General features: G+C 41.2%; 1 protein-coding gene across 9 annotated transcripts in view; it reads right to left on the bottom strand.

The window, feature by feature from the left end:
* Positions 1–24,357, bottom strand: part of mapk8ip3 (mitogen-activated protein kinase 8 interacting protein 3) — a 175,697-nt gene that overhangs the window by 72,793 nt on the left and 78,547 nt on the right. For all 9 annotated transcript variants that reach the window (XM_068003295.1, XM_068003299.1, XM_068003300.1 and 6 more), the window contains exons 8-10: positions 20,684–20,802; positions 2,337–2,394; positions 779–931 (exon numbers count right to left, since the gene is read on the bottom strand). In XM_068003295.1, the coding sequence (XP_067859396.1) occupies positions 779–931; positions 2,337–2,394; positions 20,684–20,802 (330 nt within the window). The remainder of the gene's footprint in view (positions 1–778; positions 932–2,336; positions 2,395–20,683; positions 20,803–24,357) is intronic.

Below are 24,357 nucleotides of genomic sequence, written 5' to 3'. Positions count from 1 at the left end.
TAGTTAGGCCACTCAACGCCAACACAAATGGGTGGAGTGCGCGTGGCACATGCTCCGTCCATTTGTACCTCAAAATTGCAATCGCCGTCTTAGCTATGTCATAGGACCCCGATTTGTATATTAAATATATTTCTCTATTACAAGCGGTTGCCCCGACTACTCTTCTCGGGACCCTACCCAAAATGGCAGTAGCCGGAGCGCCAGCGTAGACTGGGCAGACAGGGCCTCGATTATAACATCTAATCCAAAAGAAAGTGCCTCCAACAGTATTGCATTGAAGTGCCAGCCTAGATAATGTGCTGAAATCTCTGGAGTGAGGCTTGAACTCACTGAGCCAAGGCTGGCACATATGTAATTTTTATGTAACGACGCTTATATTTTAATGAAATACATAATTTTTGCTTTTTTAAAAAAACTTAGTTTAAACCTGTACTTTGGACATTAGAAATTTCAGTTACTGAGAACAAATGGAAGTTGCAATTTTTTGCAGAGCACACTTTGGATAAATCCGAGTACCCTACAGGACACTTACTAAAACAGTGGCTGTAATGTGACAGGCCAGGTGTGGCAACGACAACACTAACAATGAAAATTCTGTCACAGCGCTACCTATAGGTGTCAATGATAATTGCAAAAAATATGCACACTTTTGTAATGAGATTTCCCATAACAGCTGGTTCATATCTGAGCTTTCAATGCAGCGCACACCTCACACACTGAACAGATCCCTCTGCTATAATGGATAAGTCAAATAATAGATCCTTGTGCATTATCTCACCGTTTCAGTTCTTCCTCCAGCTCCTTCATCCGGTTCTCAACTTTAGCTTTGGCTTGTTTAACTGTCTCCAGCTCCCCTTTCAGCACCTCCTGCTCACTTGACAGCTCATCCACCTTTGCAATCAGGTCATCCTTCACAATGTTCAGTGCATTCCTACAAATACAGTCAAAGCCACTGTGTTATACCGGTAAATGAATTGAATAACACAAATTCTCATCTCCATTTATATGCAGAACAAATACCACAAAGAGAAAAATCCTTTAGTGAGGGAGAGGTACAATTGTATATTCTCGTAGTTCAGCTATAATTGTGGAGAAAAACTTACCATACAAATCAACCATAACAAAAAATTTAAGACACATGTGCAGAGACAGTAATGATCACCTGTGACCTAAAATGTGACTACACTTTCTTGCAGGAATGGTTCTTCGAGTGGCACAGAGCAGACCCCTCCTTGCTAGTACTTTGTGCAGCACCACTTTAATTCAGCAACTACTAAAGAGGAGGTCAGGTGCTGGGCAGTGCAGTCATTTGCCTGCAGTCTCGTGACTGAACCTACAGGTCCCTTTCCCTTCATCCTGGCCTGCCACTTCAACCGTGGCAAAGGCTGCTAATGGGCCGAGTTTCCTTTCAGTGTTTCCAGTTTCTGAATTTTCAACTCCCCCCTTGTCACACTCCCCTTTAATTGTCTCCATCTCTTTAAATGTGACTTACATACAACTGTCCTCTCCAACTAGTGATGTCATCCCTAGACCCATTTGAGTTGTACCTGGATTTGTGAATAATTATGCAAATGAACTTAGACCAGAAAATTGAAGTGTTATTTGCCCTTAAGATTCAGGCTGATCTTAAAACAATGCAAACCAAATTAGAACTGATTTACACACTTCAGTTTAGTGAAGCAGAACGACTGTTTGTTATTTTCTATGTTGCAAGGAAGAATAGTTAAGGTTGCAGTTACTGAAAATCTAGTGTGTCCTTGTATTTACATATCCATTTACTAAATAATAAATCTATTTGGCAGTTTATCTTCTAAGACATAGTCTAGTAAAGTGTTTATTCTACCACCTTTGAAGGTCAAAGATCACATGAGGGCACATGATATAACCAATAAGTCAAAATGTAATAACTCCGGGTTTCTTTTGCATCCCTGGGCTTACTACAAATGACCTCATACCAGGCAGGTAATGACACACTCCACGCCATTGGGAGCAAGGGCTCTCTTACCAAAGTGGACTGAGACACTAAACCTGAGAATTATGTAGAGTACAAACTCAAAAATGTGACAAATGCATCACGAGAATGTACAGGACTATCAGTGAGCACATCACAAGAATGTAAGTATTGGAGTGCATAGCATGACATGTGTTGGCATCACTGACCACGTCACGAGAATGTGTGCTTGTTTGTGTGAGCATCAGTGAGCACATTACAAGGATGTACATGAGTATCCATAATTACACCATGCAAATATGTGTGGCCAGCAGTCAGCACATTACCAGAATTTGTCTAGATATTGGTGAACGCATGCAGTAGAGTAAATTAACATTTTCCTTACTTGGTTTCCAAAAGCTGAGTGTTCTCCATGATGAGATTTTCAACCTCCTTTCCCATTCCTGGAAGAGGCACAAGTGGTTTGTATTCAGTATTTGTATATAGGCTCTTATAACTATTAATGCACACAACACACATATACAGATATAAACACACACACACACACACACGCATATATATATATATATATATATAGATAAAAACAAAAATGGGCATTTCATACATCACTGTGTCTAGCATTGTTTAACTATTTGCTGCAGTAGAAACTATGATGTGTGAAATCCCCCTTATGTATAGATACGCACGTTCACTCACACGGAGAGCTGCAGTGATAAAGCATGAGTGGAACATATAGACCTCTGACCGCAGATGAATCTTAGAAAGCACATGCACCCCAGTGGTCCCATCAGCCTCTTGGTGAAGTATTATTTCATGGGATTCTGTCAGTCCTTTAACCAGCTGCTCAATTGTGACATTTCACAGTTCACTCGACTGGTTTTAAACTCTACTGTTAAAGAACAGTAAAAACAAAATCATGCCTCAAATATGATCCATTTTCAGTTTTCTAAATTCAACTCTCCGTCCACCTGCAGTGTTTAAAGATTCAGCAGCCAATCATAGACCTAGGAATTAGTGACTGAGTGGATGTCAGCTCCATTGTGTTTTTTTCTCCTTATTATAGAAGGTGTGGTTCATGCTGCAATATAGTTCCATGGACCACAGCAGTCCTCCAGTACGCTGCCAAGTGGCCATTCCTCACATGATCCCACACATTAAGAGACGGAAGCTAATTAACCAATAATGACAACTTCCACTTATATAGTGCCTATAATGTCAACAGTGTCCCAAGTCAATTCACAGAAAGAGTATGGGAAACGGACACTGAATATAGAAATGAGAAATTAGGAAAGGTGACCAAAAGTTTGGTTGAGGAGATGGGTTTTGAGGAGGTTTCAAAATGAGAAAGGTGGAGAGGCAGGAAACCCCAGTGTAGGATCCAGAGAGCTGAAGGCTTTGTTAACAATCGTAGGGCAAAGTCAGAGGACAATACACAAGAGACTGGAGTCAGATGAGCAACAAGTTCCAGAGGAGATACGCATTCGATTTTCTTCCACTATACCACCTAAAACCAGGTGGTACAGCATTAGAAAATCAAAGGGAAATCAGACAAGGAGGCCTATCATTACATCCCCAGCCCTACCAGCACCACTCTCAATTTTACTCCCCCCAGCCCAACAGGGAAGATAGCTGGCTGCCCCTTCACCGCCCCACTGCAAGAGGTGGGGGTGGGGTGGGGGGGGCAGTGGGACCTGCAGCAGCCAAGGAAGACCCACTGAAGCCTTTTTCCAGAGGGAGAGAGCCCAGTAATGGGCACATTTCACTCTCTTCATGCCCCAAAGAGTTACTTTGATTAGCCCTCATCCCCATCCAAAGCCTAACCTGAAATTAAACTTCTGATCTTCTGAGCAAAGGGCTGGAGGAAATTGCAGAGATAGGACAGGGTGAGGCTATAGAGGGATTTTCATCTTCACCACTTGGACGGTAATCTGCCATATTGATCACCTGCCCTTTATAGAAACCCACCCAATTTTACAGATTACGTGGATAGACTGGAGAAGCTGGAGCTGTTCTCCTTAGAGCAGAGGAGCTTGAGAGAAGATTTGATAGAAGTTTTCAAAATCATGACGGGTTTAGATAAAGTAAATAAAGATAAACTGTTCCTATTGGTGGAAGGGTCGAGAACCAGAGGACACAGATTTAAGGTGATTGGCAAAAGAACCAAAGACAATGTGAGGAAAAACGTTTTTACGCAGCAAGTAGTTATGATCTGGAATGCGCCGCCTGAAAGGGTGGTGGATATAGATTCAATCGTGGTTTTCAAATAGGAATTGAGAAAAAATTTGCAGGGCTACGGGGAAAGAGCTGGGGAATGGGACTAACTGGATTGCTCTTACAAAGAGCCGGCACAGGCTCGATGGGTCGAATGGCCTCCTTCTGTGCTGTAATGATTCTGTGATTCTAATTTTCATCCAATTAATCTCAAGGACTGGGGTGATGAGCACGTGGGACTTGGCCAGCAAGGAGAGCGTTGGAGTCTGGAGGTGATAAAGGAACTTACAAGAGTTTTAGTAGCAGGGGGACTGAGGTAGGGGCGGTGGCAGGCGATGTTGTGAAAGTAGATGAAAACATTTTTGTGATGGAGAGGATATGGGATCTGAAGTTATGTCCGTATTCATTCTATTACAGCTGTTACTATTCTGCGCAAGAGTCCTCCATGCCTGAGATAACTTTGATGTTATTAGCATGCTGTGTTGGTCACAGGCCACATATACCTTTGTGGTTGCTCTGTATTTTTTCACTTTATTACACTGGTTTTGCCAGGTACTTGTCTAGGGGCTGGACCAGAGTGAATAAATCAGTTACTTCAAAAACTCGTGAACTCAAATCCATTCAACTGGCTCGGCCTAACATAACAGTAATACAAAACTAGAAAGCCACTTTTTGTTTTAGGGGGAAAGGAGGAGATGAACAGCAAAGAACAAATTCCCTTTCCTCAATGTGGATGGTAATGTTGATGGGAATTCCGCTGGTTTCACTGGGATGTTGGTGGAGATTTCCTCTTCCCTAGTATGAGTGGAAGTGGCACGAAATAGTGCTCGAGAATAATTAGGCAAAGTTCGCCTGGTGGATGTGTGCTCACACAGCCTCAACTTACGACGGGTGATGTGCATTTTTGGAAAAAAAAATTGAAGTATGTTAAATGTATTTGAGTGACCTCACACCGAGTAACATCTATTGAATAGAACAGAACACTTGGGCTACTTGGGGCCCAGAGTTATGCAAGGGTGGGTATGTGGCTTTATTACATAGCACTGTCAGTTACCCTTCCAACTCATGGAAACAAGTGCTTGAAAGAAAAAAAAAAATCAATGTTCTAAAAATGTGAAAAGTGTTATGGTTTTTAAACAGAATATGCAACAAGTTGGACCAGGAAATCAGAAAAAGTAATACTCATGAACCTGACCACAACATGACCTGTCTGTGACTTTGCTGCTCAAGGACAGTCCGGTGTGGTTGTGATGGAACTGCTTCTATGTTCCAATATTATTGGCCATGTCTCCTCTGGCTCTGTACCACTAACTAGTTTTTATGGAGCTACTACTACTACTGGTCATTTATGGGCATTATCATTCAATAAGTATGATTTTGCCTATTTGAATGCACGTTGGTTAATGGTACTGCAATTCCAATCTTATTCCATCTAAGGTCATATCGAATTTAAATGCGCTTAACAGTCAGCAATCCATTTTTCTTCCCTTGCAGTCTGTGACATATTTGAACACTCAGGAACAGCTACTTTGTTTATATGCAGCTCAGCATGTAAAGTGTTATCCCCATTAGGTATGTTAGATCCTCTGCTCTCTGGACTCTAAACTCTGGTCCAGAAGATATGACCACCATCATTCTTCAGATGTGTGCCTCCCTACTCCTGTCCTATACCATCTCTTCAATCTTTCTTGCTTCCAGACCATCTGTCCTTCTCCTTGGAAATTTGCTCTTGCTCACTCTACACTGTTCTTACATCAGTACATTATAAAGTTATGGAAGCTGCTGTTAACTCTCAAGTTATCCATCACCGTGAAAGTTCTGTCCTAATCTGTGGCCAGGAGAATGGTTTTTGGCGCTGGTGACCTTGTCATCTATCTTTTGCACCTTTGAAACTCTGCTCTTGGACAAAATGATGAATCCTCTGTTACTAAAATTTACATTTTATATTCATTGCACTTTCTCATGGAGTTCCTGAAGCTTGAAAAATTTGGGAGAAACTGATGAATTGTAAAAGCATGCCACTCACAATCTACGTAGAACACTTCTGTGAAATATATCAGATACCCGCTAGCATTGCAGAGCTTCTGAGACTCACCAAAAATAGCATTCTGTGCAAATCACACAGTCCTAGTATTGCCTTGGACCTTTTGAAAGCCTCTAGCACTGTGCACTTCTAAACAAGTTACCATCATTTAGACTCCTGTCAAAGCTATGTTCCTATCAAAACCACCATAGCTTGTCTAGTTTGCTCTTACATCATTCTATCTGCACTGCAGTTAAATGGCTCATCATTCCATTAACCTTTCCCTGGAGTCTGTCCTCTCTCCCACTCTGTTCTTTCTTCATATCAATGACATCATCTGACTGTATTCACTCTTTTGCAGATGATTAATGGACTTCCTTCAGTGGTCACAACCCTAAATCTTCTTGCAGTACAATGGCTCAATTGCTATATTTTGATCTCTCAGAAGTTACAACACAGAAACAGGCCATTCCTCCCAACCAATCCATGTTGGCATTTATCCTCCACAGGAGCAAAAGATCTCCTTTAATGGGAGCCATGAAAATCCTGTTTCTTTCAATTCTTCAAAGCAACAATTTCTTCATGTCTCTCAAGTCAAACCAAAGACTATTACTTCTGTTGGCCTCACCCTTAGTCCACCGCCTGTTGATGCTTGCCTCTGACCTTAAATGGAATTCCTCCATTGCTAAAGCTACCTCAAAGTTCAGTTTCCTCATTTTTGCCAAAAACTTCTTTCCACTTTAAGAATTCTTAACTCTCTATAAAGTCCAGATCTGAACAAAACTTGAATATTGTTCCTATCTCTGGTAAGGCTCTTTTATCTTCTCTTGCATACTTCTGGACAGGATACAAGAAAATGCTCGCCATCTAATAGATCAATCTCGTACTGATAGCCTCCAACCTTCCCCCCCCCCCCACCCCCGCCACCCCCTCTCTCCTCACAAGCTTTCTTGTCATTCTTTATTTTATCAGTATTATTATGGTCAGGGTTTCTATTAACTTTTCTCTCTTGGTCCTTCTGAGGTCAAAACATGTTGTCCTACACTCTCCGCCTCCTCCCTATATCTCCGCCATGTTGGAATTAAAGGGATAATTTTCTGAGTTAGTACTGCTGGAAGGGAGCTTTCCCCTTCAGAATACAAATCATAAATATGGGCGCACAAGGAATTTAAAATAATGTCCGATAGATCATGCACAGCATGCACCTGAATTTCCAAGGGGCATTCTCAGCAGGCAAAGCTTCCAAGACCCACAATCTCCTATTCAAAATTTCTTTCAAAAATGAGGAATTCTACCTTCCTCGGCAGTTCCCCCTTCCTAGAATTTATGGACCTTTAAAAGCCAAGCTTGATATCAATTAACCACTATTCCCAATTCAGAGGTGTACTTCATGCAGGAATGATATTTCCATTTCCCACATTCTTGTGATCTCTCAATCAGTGATAATTTATTGTAGTCTATTCCTGATAATTCAAAATTGCTCATTTAAATTCATATTGTCCTAAAAAGGCCTCCCGTGCTATTTTATTCCAAGTGTTTAATTCGAATTACTAGATAATTTGAATTTTTTTTTTTTAAGAGCAATATCTATTTCCATCAGTATTAGCAATTCTCTGACACATTGCATCATTAAAGCTTAGAAATTGATGTTAATGTAAAATATTACCCAGTAACAATTGAGCGATAGGTGGCAGCAGTTTGGGGGGGTTAGGGGGGTCCATTATTTTGCACCATTCCCACTCACTACATGCCGGTCAGGAAATTGCTCGAGCAGTTTTGAGCTGAGAGTGCACTTTAGCACTTAAGACTGCGCTTTACTCTTGTTCTGCTTGTAAATTCAGGGATTATTGCTTGTTGAGGGGAGCCCATAAAATTGCAATATTTTTGTCTAGAGCTGCCCTCCCTAAAACCCTCCACCTCTCCGCCTTCTTCTCTCCGCTTAAGACCCACCTTAAATCCCACCTCTTTGGTCACCCTTCCTAATAACTCCTTTGGCTCAGCGTCAATTTTTCTCTGATTAAGGCTCTGTGAAATGCCTCGGGACATTTTTTTTCCACATTAAAGGTACTATATAAATGCAAGTTGTTGTTGTTTTTAACATGACCTGTGCAAATGTTAATTTCACCCACATGAATCAGGTGTTAAAGCAGAGGTAAGTTCTCACACTTTGGGAATGAGAAGACAACCACGGCAGTTTTGCACTGTAATTGCCTTCTCATTGGTGAAGGATGAGCAGGAGCAGAGAAGGACTACCAAGGATGTCAAATGGTGCCAGGGTGGTACTTTCTGGACCCCCGAAAACTCTGCGGCCATTTCCAGCATTTCTTTGGGGTTTCCGACGGAAATTCTACCCCAGATACCGATGATGATGATGATGATGATGATGATGATGATGATGACGACAACGATGATAATGAGACACTGGTGCAACGAGAAAGAATAGTACACCAAGCACTCATGCAGGATACAGTCAGCTAAGTGCCTGCACTGTTCTCCTAAGGAACCTTATCAACTGTAACCAATAAAATGGTCGAGAGCATCTTCTGCAACACAGGCCTCTGCACTTCCCTCAATTACCACCATTTGCTGCACGGCTACCTTATTCTACATAAGCCCCAATGAGAAGGCTCTGCAACTGATTCTGTCATGTTCGCTGCTACTGCGGCTGGCAGTTACTGCCAAATTTCTGGCACGTCTACTGAAACAGCCGCCTACTCCATGTACTGTTGCTGCATTGTGATATTTTAAGCCCTTTATTAATGAGTTTACAAAATCTCTATTTTTTTTTCTCATTAACTGTGCTTAGCTCAGGATAATTTATACTCCTGTTCTGGGCCTTCAACTGCATTGTAATTCAAATGTGAGCTGCTGAATAGTGTAGCAGATTAGCAGACTGCATCTTCAATTCTGAGATTTGGGTTTAATCCAGCCCTGATTAACAACATGAAAGTCTCCTTACTTTTCCAGCTATAATAAAATGAAAGTCTACTCTCTCTGCTCATTTCTAACTAGAGAGTTTGGGCAAGCTCAAAACAACAAATTAGAAATCTCATTCAAAGAAATAGCAATAATAACTAGTGTTGGATGATAGAAATGTTAAACAGAAATGGGCAGCAAGGAATCTTCCACTGAGGTTGGGCTAAAGGTACATTATAATATAAAGAGCTTTACTTTAAATCTGGCCACTCTGTATTGCCCCATCTTGATGAGTATAAGAAACTTCAGTAAAACTATGAATTATAAATTTAACTGCCATGCCTGATCAGAACCCTTGTTGCTCAAAAAATTAAATCAAACCTCAAAAGAATCTATGGGGATTTTTATCCAACTTGCAACAACCAATGAAAGTCCAAAACACTGAAATACACAGTTCAAAGACACACAGCAAAAACTTTAAAGTAACAGAGAATCATGATTATACTTCCTTTTGCCAAATGCCATAGTTTATATGTGTAAAATGAATTGGGTTTCTGCCTCATTTAATTTTTCAGTACAGAGCCTCATTTCAGTATCAGAGGATGTCCCAATGCCCCTCTAATTAAGACCAATTAACTCAGTAAAGAATCAGGATTGAACTTCGGGCTTTCCTGAGCTGCATGGTCCAACAACTCACTGAGCTGTCAGGAGAGCTCTCTATATGTTAATAAATAGGATATTGAAACATGAAATTGATTGCTGATTCTCTGCTTCATATAGTCTATACAAAACAAATCAAATCAAAATGTTTCTTACTTTAAAAATAAAATTATTCCAAGTCTAATTGTTTTTTTAAAATAAACTATAGTTTTGGCCATGTAAAGAAAATACTGTCCTTCTGGGCTACAAAACATGACCTGAAATGTGAAACACCACTATTGAATTTCACTTTGTCACAACCTTTCTTTACTATACTGTTCAATTGCAGTTAATATTTGCTTCTTGTATACGGAAGATCATATGATAATATGATCATGTGATAAAATGCAAAATATACATGCTGGTTTTGTTTAAGGATCAATTCGTTGTCAGAAAAGTAAAATATTTGTTGTAATTACTTAGTTCCAGGTTATCGTTAATTGCACTTTCCACTCAATATCTATGGTATAACATTTAGATCAGACATGAAGCACATGTCAATGGGGGAGCCCTAGGTAAGTTTCACCTCCAATAATCAAAGCCATCAATGGTAACTAAAATAATTCTATGAATGTGGCTCCCATAAAGGAAAATCCCCTTAAACCATTACTGGCATAATTTGAACATTTTTATCAGTACACATGTTTCTAACACCATTTTTAACATCAAAGCACCTGAAGATCTAATTCCTCCATACACTAATTTCAGTGAAAAATTAGACAGGATTTTAAAAAAAATTATTAAAGATGTTTCCCATTTTATATGCGTGCCTACTTTTTCATTAAAATTAGCAGATGAAGGAAAAGTGAGTGCTAGCTAGTGTGAAGTCTCACAAGTGCTTAGAGCAGTAAGAGACAGTGCCACACATTGCCAAACCTGTACCATACTGGTTTTAGATCACTGTCAGCTGGAGCAAACTAAAGTACAATTAGATTTCAATTTAATCAATATCCAGCAAATATTCTATTATTCATCTCTCTCTGCCAAAAATTGATTCAAAAGAACTGTTCTGAGGTCACAAGCATTAGATTTTAATCAAATTTAGATATCTACTTTCAACTGAATGACCTGCTTGTGTTCTCTTTAAAGACAGTCCAATGGGTTCAATATTGAAGCATCCAGTGCCACAATATTCTACGGTTGGTGGTCCATAGTCTGTCTGAAAATTAATTGAAAATTTTGGAATCAAAGTAATATGTGAACAGAGGAGCCAATCAGCCAACAGCAGTGATACATCACAAACTAGCAAGACAAAGACACAACCAAACCAGAGGGTCAAAGGCAAGCAGCATCAATACCCAGCCTCCCACTACACTACAAAAGCAAAAGGAAAAGATTGCACATTACCACCAAAGGGTGAATGAATGGATGGAAAATATATGAAGGAAGAAGGAAAAATGGTGGCAGGAACCTTACCGAAGAAATCATCACGCACTAAGAGGGCAGTCCGATAAGGGGCAGGAGGAAGGGAGCAAAAAGAGAGAAAGAAGCGGTTATGCACCAGTTCATTGTTTGTCAGCCTTCATGCAGATCTGACTGCTGATAAACTTACTGCTCTGCTGCACAGCAATCCACTTAGTGAAGTAAAATTAATGTACTCTACACCCCTACAGTGTCGCTGAATACCTCAGTTGGCGAGGGTCACAAAATGGAATGCACAGCAACTGCAACTTTACCCAGGATACAGAGGAGGTGCAACTGGTCTGCAGCAGTTGTGCAAAATGGGCTCACAGCGAATTGGCAGCCCGTTTTACATCGCGCCTGACTGCAATGGAAAAGAAAATTGGGCGGTGTGAAATGGGCTGTCAATACGCTAGGAGCTACTGCTGCAGACCAATTTCACCCCCAAAATGTCACAATGTGCCTGAGATATAGAGCAACCTGAAGTCTGTCCCAGAAGAACAGACCTGAGGTTGGCAGACAGTCAATATGTGCCAGAAATACACAGTGACTGGAATATTGGCCCAGAATTTGTTCAGAGCTGCTCCCACTCCACTGCTGTAACTTTGCCAGAAGTGCAGTGGGAACCCAGTTAATCTGTGTAAACAGGACTTCCACTGCACTCTCAGTGAAATTATGGTGGCGGTGCAGGAGCAGCTCTGAGGAAATTTCGGGCTATTTCAAACAGGCTTTGTGACAGGTGGCAATATTAGAAACAGGTTTTTAAACTGAAGCACCAGCTTCCTGCGATGGCTTTTTCACTGGTCAATATAGGTCTGTTTCTCATCTATCAATGTACAAGGTACAACAGGATTTTATGGGATTTGATGAGGTATAACAGGTTGAAAGTCTTCCTGTTTTCTAGATGTACAAAGTGATTGCAGAGTTACTGCATCTGTATATCCCCCGGCCTTATGGCTTGTATTAAATCTCCTAAGTCAAAGGAAAACATTGTTTTGTCTTACTGAGATGTCATTTCATGCTTTGCTTTGATCTACTACTACTGTTGGGATGGGGGGGAAGGGGTGCAGGTATTTCATACAACTGAAATACAAGATCATCGTCCTAAGTTGAAAACTCTCCTTCCATTTCAGTAAAATTATCTATAATGCTGTGTCATTCAAACTAAGGGAAACATAAATTGTTTTGAATGAAGTGTTTTCTGAACAAGTTAGAAAATGTATTAAAAAAGATAATTTTTGCCTTTATCCATGTTCAACAAGCTAAGTTGACCAACACAACCCCAATCACTACCTGAACAGTCAAGAACTGGGATCAAAAAGCTATTTCTTGCATGATTAATCAAAAAGCTAACCCTTGCCGTTACTATTTGGATTTTCTCCCAGGACTGAGCAATGCTGCAGTAAAATAATCCTACTGACTGTGTGGCTGAGAGTTTGTACAACTCAGTTGAAGGAGGTGGCCAAGTTCGAATGCCAGATGAGGCTGCGATTCGAACATGGATCCTCTAGCTAAGAGGCCAAAGCCCTGCTGCTAAAACATGAGGAGAAGAAATCATAACATTTTTATCCCACCCACAATTCTAATTATGGTTTAGTTTTAAATCAAAAACAGCTGTTTGGTGGAGGAGAGCCTTGAGGACATTGTGCACGAATGAGCAATCTTAGTTTAGGAAACATTTCGCTGCATCACAAGGGTTCTGGGGAAGGAGGACGGTGTTACACTCCTACTGCAGTTTGAGGCCAGGCTGAGCAAACCAGACAGGGAGCACAGGCCAAAAGCCAGCAGTGATTGGACAGCAGTAGGGGAGTATCACATGTGTATAGCACCAACACAAACACACCAATCAGAGGAGAGATACACACCTGAAAACTCTCCTATGGAGATGTCCAGCGCAAGCAGACACAGACGGGGAGAAAAAGGAAGCAAAAAAAGGTCAATCAATAATTAAAGTTTTAAAAATAAAATCACAAAAAAAACATCAATGATCCTGCAGGCATTTCAATGACAGTGAAAATGGAATACTAAAGGCCAGACCAGTGGTGAGTGCGTAAGATGACACTTACATCAAAGCTGAGCACATTTCCTTCAACGTGCTGTCTCAGTGTACCTACCGTCCTAACCCCCACCCTGCTCTGAAACTGCTGTGCCGTCAGCCAGTCACTTACTTTATGTCTCACAAGTCAATGACGACAGCGCAACCACAGGCAGAGTCTGATTTACAGACTGCTGCTGAATCTCGTTGAAACCCGTCGGGAGAAATGATAATGGGAATGAAAAGCCAGATTTCCACTTCAGCCAGAGAGTGCTATGAATAAAGAACATTTTGTTTTTGCTACCATGTCCAATTAATTGTTCGGTAGGTTATTCTGCAGAATGTAAAACTCAGGATGATAAACATGTCCTTCAGCCCTACAGACAAGCAAGCAGAACAGCAGCGCTGATTGATTCAGTTCTGCAGCACTGCAGCAAAGACTGGAGAAAATCTGGCTCACACCTGATAATGATTTGTTATGCACTATGCATCACCACTGTGCTGAGAAATGTTCTGCACATCCTGACCCAGCATTCTGGAAACTAGTTTTTATTCTACATTTATTGCTAAAATTTGCCCCATTTTGAACTGGCAGTTCACCACACGAATGACAATTCAATAGAACATCAGTGTGAATGGTGACTTAGCTGCTTGAACCATTCTAGGCACATTTTATGAAACTCAAATGGAACAACCACCAAGGAATAAATCGAATACTGCAGTGGCGGTGTTGTGTTACCGTGGTTCTTTCACTGGTGAGACAGGCCATTATATTTTGCAACCTATGCCAACTATCGATTTGTCCCATGAAAGAAGTGCAGTCCCAGCCGTTCAGCACAATATCCTCAGCACAGTAAGACAGATTAAATGCATCAGAGTCTGGCTTCTCAACAAAGCATCACTACCAAAAAAACACTCCACCTTCTGTCTTTGTGGATCTGTATGACAGTAAGAGAGTACAGGTGCAGGGCTGTGCAAGTGTCACTGTATAAATACTGTATAAATGTGTCACCATACAAATAACACTATGAATATGCTACAGTATGGGTACTACTCCTATAAGTACATTGCTGTATAAACATGTCACCATGTGTACATGTTGCTGTGCTAGTCTAACACAAAGTGTAGCACTGTATAATGTTATTGCTGTATGATTTCATTGTATAAGTACATCACTGTATGAGCCTTGCCTTATGAATGTGCTGCCGTATGAGTGTAATACTGTACCAGTTTATTACTGTGCATGCATTACTATCACTATACGAGGTTGACATTGTGTGACTATCAGTTTATAGATGTATTACTGTACAAAAATCTCACTGTACAACAGTATTGCTGCAAGAGAGTCACTGAGGTGATATGCCGCCTGGAATTTCCTTGGGCTTTTCTTGTTCCACCAGTGTAACTTTGACGGAAACCCAGTTTACAGGCGCAAATGTGGTTCCCGTCAAAGTTACGGCGGCGGAGCGATAAAAGTCCGAAGAAATGCCTATCGTTCAAGTTCACTGTCTGGGCAGTAACCTGGCGGAGCAGATCGCCTGCCCTTTACAGAACCCACCTGATTTTCTTCCCATTGATTTCAGGTGGCAAAGTTGAGCATCATCCCCATTGTGTGAGGGTGTAATGGCATGAGAATATCAATGTGCCGTTGTACAAGGGTATTAACATTTGACAGGATGCCTGCAGCCCTTAATGCTAAAACAGTACCCAAGTTCTTGCAGGTTAACTTTCTGCAAGTTGGACAAACCGCATTTACTGACCACTGGTCTGTCCCTTTAAGTCAGAATGACACAAATCATTAAACAAACCCAGACACTGTACATTCAGTTGCTGTTGTGGGGCTGAGTTCTGTGCACTCTGCTTCTTCAATACACTTTAGCCCATTAGTTAAGACACCTCGGTGATTTTAAATATTTTTCCATCATCTCTGGCGAGATAGCCACTCTAAATTGTGTTTCAGGTCAGACAGCAACACATGGCAAACCAATGCAGAGTCTATCCCGAGAATGTTGAACAGGGCACTTAAACATGTCCGTACTGGGCTGCTGGAAATGCTTCAGTGTCTTGAAGTGTGACAAAGTAAAGAGGTCCAATTTCCAGGAGAAATGGAGAGGGGAATCCTTTTTGAAAAGTATCAGTGTATTTGAAAATGAATTACTGTACAGAAACCCATTAGAGCATAAAAGTTAATCAGCAGCTTTAACACCAGTAGTTGTAATCGGTGCCCCTGAATGCTAGAATTCACAGCACAGCCACATGCAATTGGGTGAGCTGAAATACAGTGAGAACATGCAATGTTTTGTTTCAGGTTTTCAGCCAATGTCAAAATTATGTTTCGCAAGCAATGCTGTTGTTCTTTTTGGAGTGAAGAGTGACAGCTTAGGTGGTTCTAATCAGAAAAACATCAATGTGCATGTTTCTTGGTGCCCCTTGAGACCTTCCTTTCAAGTGCTGGAACTGCACGTGTTGGACAGCACCAGCTGTACTGCAGGCTATATTTTAGTCAATGTAATCAAATTCGTAAAACATTTCTGCATCCAGACCCACACCAGTCATGTAAATATACCTTTGGCTTCTCCAGGACAGCTGAAACCAAGCTGACAGGATCCCCTTGTGGCAACATAGAAGCACCTTCCAGCAAACATGCATTCAGTCTGGATTTTTACAGCAATTTTTGTTTCGTTCTATTTTACCATAATGCCATTGAGTATTATAATGACACATCTGTAGAACAGCCTTAGATGTTTTTCTTCACCAATTTGTATTTTCTACTACTGATCACCAATTGTGGGGGGGTTTCCACTTTACATTTGCAGTAAAGTATGGCCTTATTACTGGTCATTAATATTACTGGTGTTTTCATTCACTTGTTATTGGCAGCGAAGCACACAGTTCAGGAAGCCACCTTGGAAAACCAGCAAACTGAGGCATGGGGAAAGTTCGGTCCCCACAGCAGTGCTATAGTTAAACCTTCTGTAGTATAAGCAAGAGATAAAGGTGTCCCTCACAGAGTGCAGTTTGTATACTAACACCACTGACCTGCTCTCACTGCCCTTGATTCTGGCTCTGTAACTGGCAGCAAATTTGAGGCAAACAGCACAGGTCAGTGGCCTGAGTATGTAAACCGCAGTGAGAGGACACTAGACACAGGTGTCTATTTCAAATCATCAAAAAGACAAAGAAAAAACTGCAAATGCTGGAAATATGAAATAAAAACATAAAATACTAGAAATACACAGGTGGTCAGTCAGCGTCTGTAAAGAGAAAAGACAGGTTATGATGTTCAGGGGCCCAGTTTTGAAGGATACACACCCAAAATGTCACAACCTGTTTTTTCTCTTTACAGATGCTAATTGACCTTGTATGTATTTCCAGCATTTTCTGTGTCTTTATTGCAAAGATTTGATGGGAGTCTACATCAGTGATAGTGATCTATCATCAACACAATGCAACATGGCTCATAGTCACTGATAATGATTTGACTGGATCTGGTAACACATTTAATGGTAAAACTCAACAGTATCTTTCACAGCTGGAGTGTAATTTAATAACATTCAACTGGTTTGCGGATAAAGGCTGCACCAATTGTATATTGCAAATTTTTTTAAATCTAAGGGCTCTCCAAGTACAGCCAGTGTAGGTCACTGATTGGAATGCTGTTTCTCTGTCTCAAGATTCTTAATATAATTGTACTTCACTGAGGAGCATATGCAAAGATTTTAAGTACATACCTGATAAAATCATCAAATAAGAATTTAAAGTTTAGGAACACAGGAGTAGGCCATTCAGCTCCTCGAGCCTGTTCCGCCATTCAATTACATCATGGCTGATTGGTATCTTAACTCCATCTACCCGCCTTGGTTCCATAATCCTTAATACCCTTGCCTAACAAAAATCCATCAATCTCAGTTTTGAAATTTACAACTGACCCAGCCTAAACAGCATTTTGGGGGAAGAGAGTTCCAGATTTCCACTACCTTTTGTGTGAAGAAGTGTTTTCTGGCATCACCCCTGAATGGCCTAGCTCTAATTTTAAGGTTCTGCCCCCTTGTTCTGGACTCCCCAACCAGAGGAAATAGTTTCTCTCTATTTACTCCGTCAATTCCTTTGATCATCGTGAACACCTCACCCTTTAACCTTCTATATTCAACAGAATACAAGCCTTGTCTATGCAACATGTCCTCATAATTTAACCCTTTTAGTCCCGGTATTATTCTGGTGAATCTGCGCTGCACTCCCTCCAAGGTCAATATATCCTTCCTGAGGTACGGGGCCCAGAACTGAATGTAGTACCTCCAGATGCGGTCAAACCAGAGCTCTGTACAGCTATAACATAACTTCCACCCCTTTGGAATGCAAAATAAAGCTTTGTTACTAAAGAGAGCTGAAAGGATCTTGGTAGTGGGAAGTAAGTGGGTCCTCAATGGGTCCTTCCTGTTTCTTCAGTTGCTAATTTCATCACATCCATTGCTGTCCTCGCTTATTTTGAGTTTCGTATCACACATTCCCTCCAGAGTTCAACCACACTGCACTTGAAAATAACAGCACTTTATTTATCTATCTTAAATACCACTCAAAAAATCTATCCCCCATTACAAGCTTAAATTTTGGACTTGGTCCTGATTCAGGGGATTGGATGTTGGAATGACTGGCTTGGAATGAAACAGTTTTGTCCTTTCAGTTCTAGGACCTGGGTTTGAATCTAGACCGGCATGTTGGGATGAAAGTCTCCTTTCTCTACGGACTGTAAAAGTCTTAAATAGATTGAGTTTGGGTAATGTTAATGCAGTGGGCACAACTCCCTCGTCATAACATTTTCCAGATTCATTCTATAACTGGACACACTAAACTGAAATGTCAAGGCTTCCATGAAGTGTGGCTATAAAATTCATGTTCTCTGAAGATATCAACTGCCTCACATCATCACCTCATCTGAGAAAAATGAGGAAAAAAATCTACACCAGCCAAGAGTCTTCGATAAATGTTCAGAAGGCCTCACGAGGACTATTAAATATTGCAAAAGGGCAGTTCAGAATGATTGGAAATATTAACAAAGAAAATCTTCCAGTAGCCCAAAAACCTTTGCATATGACCTTCAGCAAACTGTTCAGCTGCCACAACTGAAGAGTTTCAATAGATTTTGGGGGAAACAAGAGGCCCATCTCCTTCAAATTGCTTTGTCTAGTCACTGCCTAAAGAACACAAAGGGTCGGATTTTCCCCTGAAAATAAAGGCGAGGCTAACAGGGCTCACCGTTATTTCCGTGCATCTGGTACAGCAACTTCTAGTGATTGCACATGCGCAGTCAAACGTGGAAATCCGGAAGTTCCTCTACCAGAGGCCCTGCTCCTCCATAAACTCCGTGAGAACAATCTCTCGCTGGCTGACTCACCGGTGAAATGAATGGAACTGCATGAAGTTCCTGTGCTGACCCGAAGGATACGAACTAATCTTGCCAAAAAAAAGGTACGTCAAGTCATTTTAAGTCTAAGCACCCTGTTAACGGCGTGCTAAGTTTTAATGACTGCCAAAAATTCTCTGGCACTGAAAATTAACTTTCACAAATGTGGCATCTCATTCCTTCAGATTTTAATTGTTGTGGGACATTTTTTCAAAAATGTTTAATATTTTTTTTACTTGTTCTTTGTCTCTTTTATCTCTGTCTCTTAATTCAATATTTCTTATTCTCTCTTTATTTCGCAATCTGTCCCTGATCTAACATTGAATTCACTATTCTGACTTGCACTTCCTGGTTCTGATTCTTCACTGCTCATCTGATGCTTTAATCTGATTGGTTAAGGGGATAGACAGTTGCTTGCCCCGTTCACACAGGTCCCAGATACCCTATGGAGGGCACCGTTTTGGATTCAGCGCCCCATGAGAGGAGCTTGCCGTGAAAAACACCAAAAAACAAGTCTAACGAGCCACGTTCGCCGCTCAGAGGAAAATCCGGACCATAATTTTTGATGGCCTTCCCGATGATTTGAATTCTTTAATATTAACTGGATGGGAGGATTTTGGAAGTGTACAGCTTCCTATGTCAAGACCAAAATTCTCTCCACAATGCATCTCTACATTGACCCTTTATCAAACACAGTAACACTTCTGCATCCAAATCAAAAGTATAAGATCATTACTTTCCAAATTATTTCAAGAACACAATGAATTAAGAGTAATTTGGGGGCATAACTTGTTTATGCACCAATACATTGTGCTATGAAGAGCTGGAACGCAGTCCATCATTCCCATATAGAGAATTACCAATCATGGATGTGCCATTAGAATGTAAATCAATGGGCAAGACATGCTAGGTCATTTTTATAGGTTTTCTGCTGGTTGGTTGCTGGATGGCAACGGCATAGGTGTGGGAATAGGTTGGCATACTCCCTCCTTGTCACAAAATAGTGAGTGCAATGGCAGCGGCATTTGTGAATGAAAAGGCAAAATAAACCTTTTAAAAAGTGGAAAGAATATGAATTAAATATTCTTTGGTTGTGTACATTAATATTTTACAATATTTCACATTTTACATTTATGTAAAATCATATGTTATATAAAGGAAATTATACAAAGATTAAAAACCAAACATATCGGTCAGTATTCAAGGGGTTAATGACAGTGACAGATAGTAAAAAGACCCAAAAGATAAACAGTTATATCTGCAACCTGGCAACATCAGACTTGACCACTTCTTTTCACTCTCCAAATTTATAATTATATTTTAAAAACAATGTAAGAATTGCATAACAACCATATTACATCAGTTTAATACAAGTCACAATGCCTTTCAAATATGTCCAATTAACCAAGTTCTGCCCACCCTAATCAATATGGGCACAGTGACTGAAATAACAGGAAGATTCAGCTACTAACAAAACTCACTGAAGCAGAACAATGTTATATGTTACATATTGACCACTCTACAGTGCAGTATGACTCTATATGTGACTCCCACATGGAGATAGCCTAAACTCAACCACTTCATAACTTGAGGTGGAGAGTGGAGGCGAGGTAATGCCTCAGAGGGAGGAAAGGAAAATTGGAGGTTGGGATAGATCGGGTCATTCTAGTGGATTTCCAGTTACAGAGCAGCATTTGCAGAGGCCTTGTGTCCCTACAATCTTGACCAAAAAATGGTGGCTATCATGGAGAAACCATGTCAGGAAAAGAAGTCATCTTTTTGCAGAAATTTGAAATGAAATCATTTTATCTCCTTTTTCACTAAATCTTAATGAGTAACCACTTTTCATGTATGACAAGGAGAAAAATATTTGGTATGTCACTGGAGAATTTGGTATCTTATAAATAGCATTTTATACCTTCACTTGGACTTCAAGACTACAAACTGATTAAAAGTCATTTGTGATTTCTACTCTAATCATAATTTTTTTGTGTCAATCCCAGTTTACAAATCCAAGCCTATCAAATTGGCATGTACTTGACTTACCGAGCAGATCCGCCCCCTCGTCCACATCCCCGATGACCTCTGACCCAGCGGTGGAAAGTTCATGGTACAGTGAATCCGTGTTTATCCCAAACGCCTTATTTACAATTCCTTGTGTGGGGCTGAATCATCCAATTTACAACAGTCAGATTAGTACACGAATGAACCTTACACAACAGACTTACACATCCGACCCAGAGTCCTGAGCCAAGCATCACATGTGTATTACTGCTGTCAGGACCAACATACTCATTACCTTTATAGGCAAGATCTACACACCCAGTGTACCAATGTGAACAGGAGAAAATTACTTCTGCCGTCACCAAATTTCACAAGAAAAATAAATAAACAAAGATATGCCGCGTAAGGGCACGCATACAATCCCCCACCAACTATGCTATTTCTGAGATCAAATAGCAGTTTTTTTTAAAAAACTGTTTCATTTAATGGCATCCACACGTGGAGAAAGTGATGGTATTACTGAATGTAAAAAAGGACCTGAATAAAAGTACAAGGGTAAGGGTAACCATGGTGACAGAACTGTCTTCCTGATAGAATAAAGGAGCTTACACTAGCAAGGGTGACAGTGGTGCTAGGATGAAACATCAAACCCAAATAGTCTGGTGGCTATTTTATCCATGTGGGCACATGCTTTATAATCATGGAAAATTAACAATAGGCCACTGAATGGCACAGCAAGTTAATGTGCTAGTAAGCCTAGCCTTAGGTTTGTAAGACTCCCTGGGATTCAAGTGGAACTGGCAGAGAACGATGAGCCATTTGCATTAAGGTGAATCCATTTCTGATATCAAAACTTTTGTTACTAATCACAGAACTAGGAGTAAAGGTTAACCACTCTCTGAGCTGGGTGAGTGGATTGTACTGAGGAGGGGTTGGTTACTATGTGGAAAAAATAGTAAAGTGAAATAAATAAATATACTAAGACAGCAAAACTCTAGAATACTGGAAATTCATAGCAGGTCCGTCACCATCTTGAAAAGGAAAAGATGGGTTAAAATTCCATTGCACCACTCCTGGCCCATGCCAAGAGCATAAATCAGGAGCAGAATTTGTACCCTAATATTTCAGGTTGCGAAGACCCACTACAGCACCAGATGGCAAGGTAGTCAACTTTTCCAAAGAAACTCCACACACAATTGTACATGGAACAGAGTGCGTTAAATAATAAGCTGTGGCCTGGGTTTTCCGTTTCTGCGCTCACGATTTTCCACTTATTCATACCAAAGGACGGAAAATTAAAATTAAAATCCCACCTCCTTTTGGGATTCCATTTCTAATACTTTCTGGATCGCGAAGTTATGAAGGGCACATGAAACAACCACGATGCAAGAGATCGAATCAGGAACATGCTGCAGTGCCCCTCCAGATCTATCAAGGTAACGAAGCCTTGTCTTCAGAACCCCTACAGTCCTCTCAATGACTACTCTAGTTTATGACTGGGCTTCACTGTAACGATGTTCTGCTGATAAATTTGACAGCAGAAGTGGAGTCATGAGTTATGGCAGCAAGGGGTTCACCTTGTCTCCCGGAAACCATCCCAATACTTGACTTTTTCCTGAACACAGCTGGGAGGCTGGAGCTCCTTCAAATTTGGCAATGACATGAAGGATTAATTGCAGCTGGTCACAGACAATTTTAACTGAGGGAATGAAATTCCTTTCTGTTCAGGAAATTCAATAGATCTACAGTAGAAGTCCACAGAGCAAAGTGAGTGGTATCTATTGTCCCTTGAACTTTGGGGAAACCAGCAAGATGCTAGAACTGAATAGTCCTGTGATGCTGCTGCCTCGGAGTTATCCAAAAAATGGATGAATTCTCCAGCTCTGACCACCAGCACTGCCTTAGCTATGATGGAAAATACACTGGATGACATATTGCTGTCATTAATGTATTATTTGAATACATCTGTCATCACTTGCCCACCATGGTTCCTGCATCTGGCCACCTTGCTACTGGTGACCTATCATATGCAAGACCAGATGGCACCCTGGCTGCTGTTGCAGAACTCCCTAGTTGCAGCTTGGAAGGAGCCAGTGGCATAGAAGTTCAGAGCCGTATTGACTTTGACAGCCACTGGCAAAGTTGTTGGATTAGTTGATGGGGGAGCTGCAGATCACTATACGGAAGGTGACATAGTTCATCCAGGGTTTCCTTAATAAATCAAAGTCAGCGAAGGCACAGATCCTCACTCAGTCTCTCATAAGAGCTCCTGAACCTACAGACTCATTGTGGGAGGGCGGGTAATAGCAGGTTGACCTCATCCTCTTTTGATCCGACCTCACTCTCCTTTGTTCTCTTCTGTTCTCATTCTCCTCCATCAAGACTTCAGACAAGAGACTCCTCAAAAAAAAACCATGATGCTCTACCGTGTTCCTTACTGTGGGGTGAAAGTTGGTAATGTGCTGGTGACCAGGGAGTCCTGCACTTTAGCAGTTTAAGATGCATCTCAGTAGCTCCCAAAAGCAAAATAGAAACATTCCAAAATAGAAGGCGAACTTGTGATATGGGTAAACGTTGTTTAGGCAGCGAGAACCCATAAAAGGATCACCTCTGCTGGGCAGATCTGCTCCTGCCAAGGCTCTGCCTTGGTTATCTGTTCGTTAGTTACACTGATGGTAATTAATGATGTCTACTGAGGATGGAAATAATGGGAATTCCAAGGCCTTATGCCCTCCAGATCATTTTGCATGTGTGTGCTGGGTGAAGGGGTGGGTGCAGAAAACAGCCTCTGCCACCTGGGCTGGAAATTTCAGCAGGATGTAAGCAGGGCATACACCTGACAGAAATGGGTCCCACCCTAAAATCTGATCCTAAAATTGAGATGAGCCCGCATTACACCCAGTGTTAACCAAAACAGCGTGGAATTTCAGCCCCATACATTTGAGGCTGTAGAGAACGGGCTTTTTCAATCTTAACATTTTAGGTGTGGACCCTTTGTCAGAACTGATGAAGCTCTGATGAAAGAGCAACATGTGAAACATTGATCCATCTTACAGATGCTGACAGGTGCTCTGTGTAATTCCAGTATTTTCTGTTGTTTGAGCTCCTGCAGTTTTGCTATGACGCTTTACAACACCATGGCCTGGATTTTTCACCCCGCCATCGCCCATTTTCTGGAGGGAACAGGATGGGACGGGAGCAAGAAACACGGCGGGGAACCGTTCTAACTGGCTCTCGCTGTCCACCGCCACTTCCAGGATTTTACGCAGGAAGTGAAGGCGGCTTTATTGAGATAATATACATTAATAAAGGCCACGCGGAGCATTTCCCATCATTAACACTACAGCAATGGTGGGGGTCGTCAGAAACACCTCCTGTTATGGTGACCGGGGTGGGAGGGGTTTTAAAAATTAAACAGCCGTCCTGCGCAGCGGAATTGATCACTCGGCTATTAATTGCACTTTGCCATGCAACACTGCTGCAGGTGTCACAGCCAATTATTTCCTACCCACTCCCACCATCTGAGGCAACCCAGTGGCGCTGGAAATATCTGCCAACATTTTTTTTTTAAAAATGAGCCTGACCTTTAAGTGAGGATCTAACTGCCGAGTTAAGTGCTCACAGGGATAGGTTGGGGGCAAAATCTGCCCCACAGCAATCTGGTGGGATTCCGACTGGTTCAAAATTCTAGGTGGTTTATTCATCTTACAATCGTC

Source organism: Heptranchias perlo, chromosome 22 (genome assembly GCF_035084215.1).
Source record: "Heptranchias perlo isolate sHepPer1 chromosome 22, sHepPer1.hap1, whole genome shotgun sequence".
Lineage (NCBI taxonomy): Eukaryota > Metazoa > Chordata > Chondrichthyes > Hexanchiformes > Hexanchidae > Heptranchias > Heptranchias perlo.
Note: the sequence above shows the minus strand (reverse complement) of the source record. Positions and strands in the feature narration are given on the sequence as shown.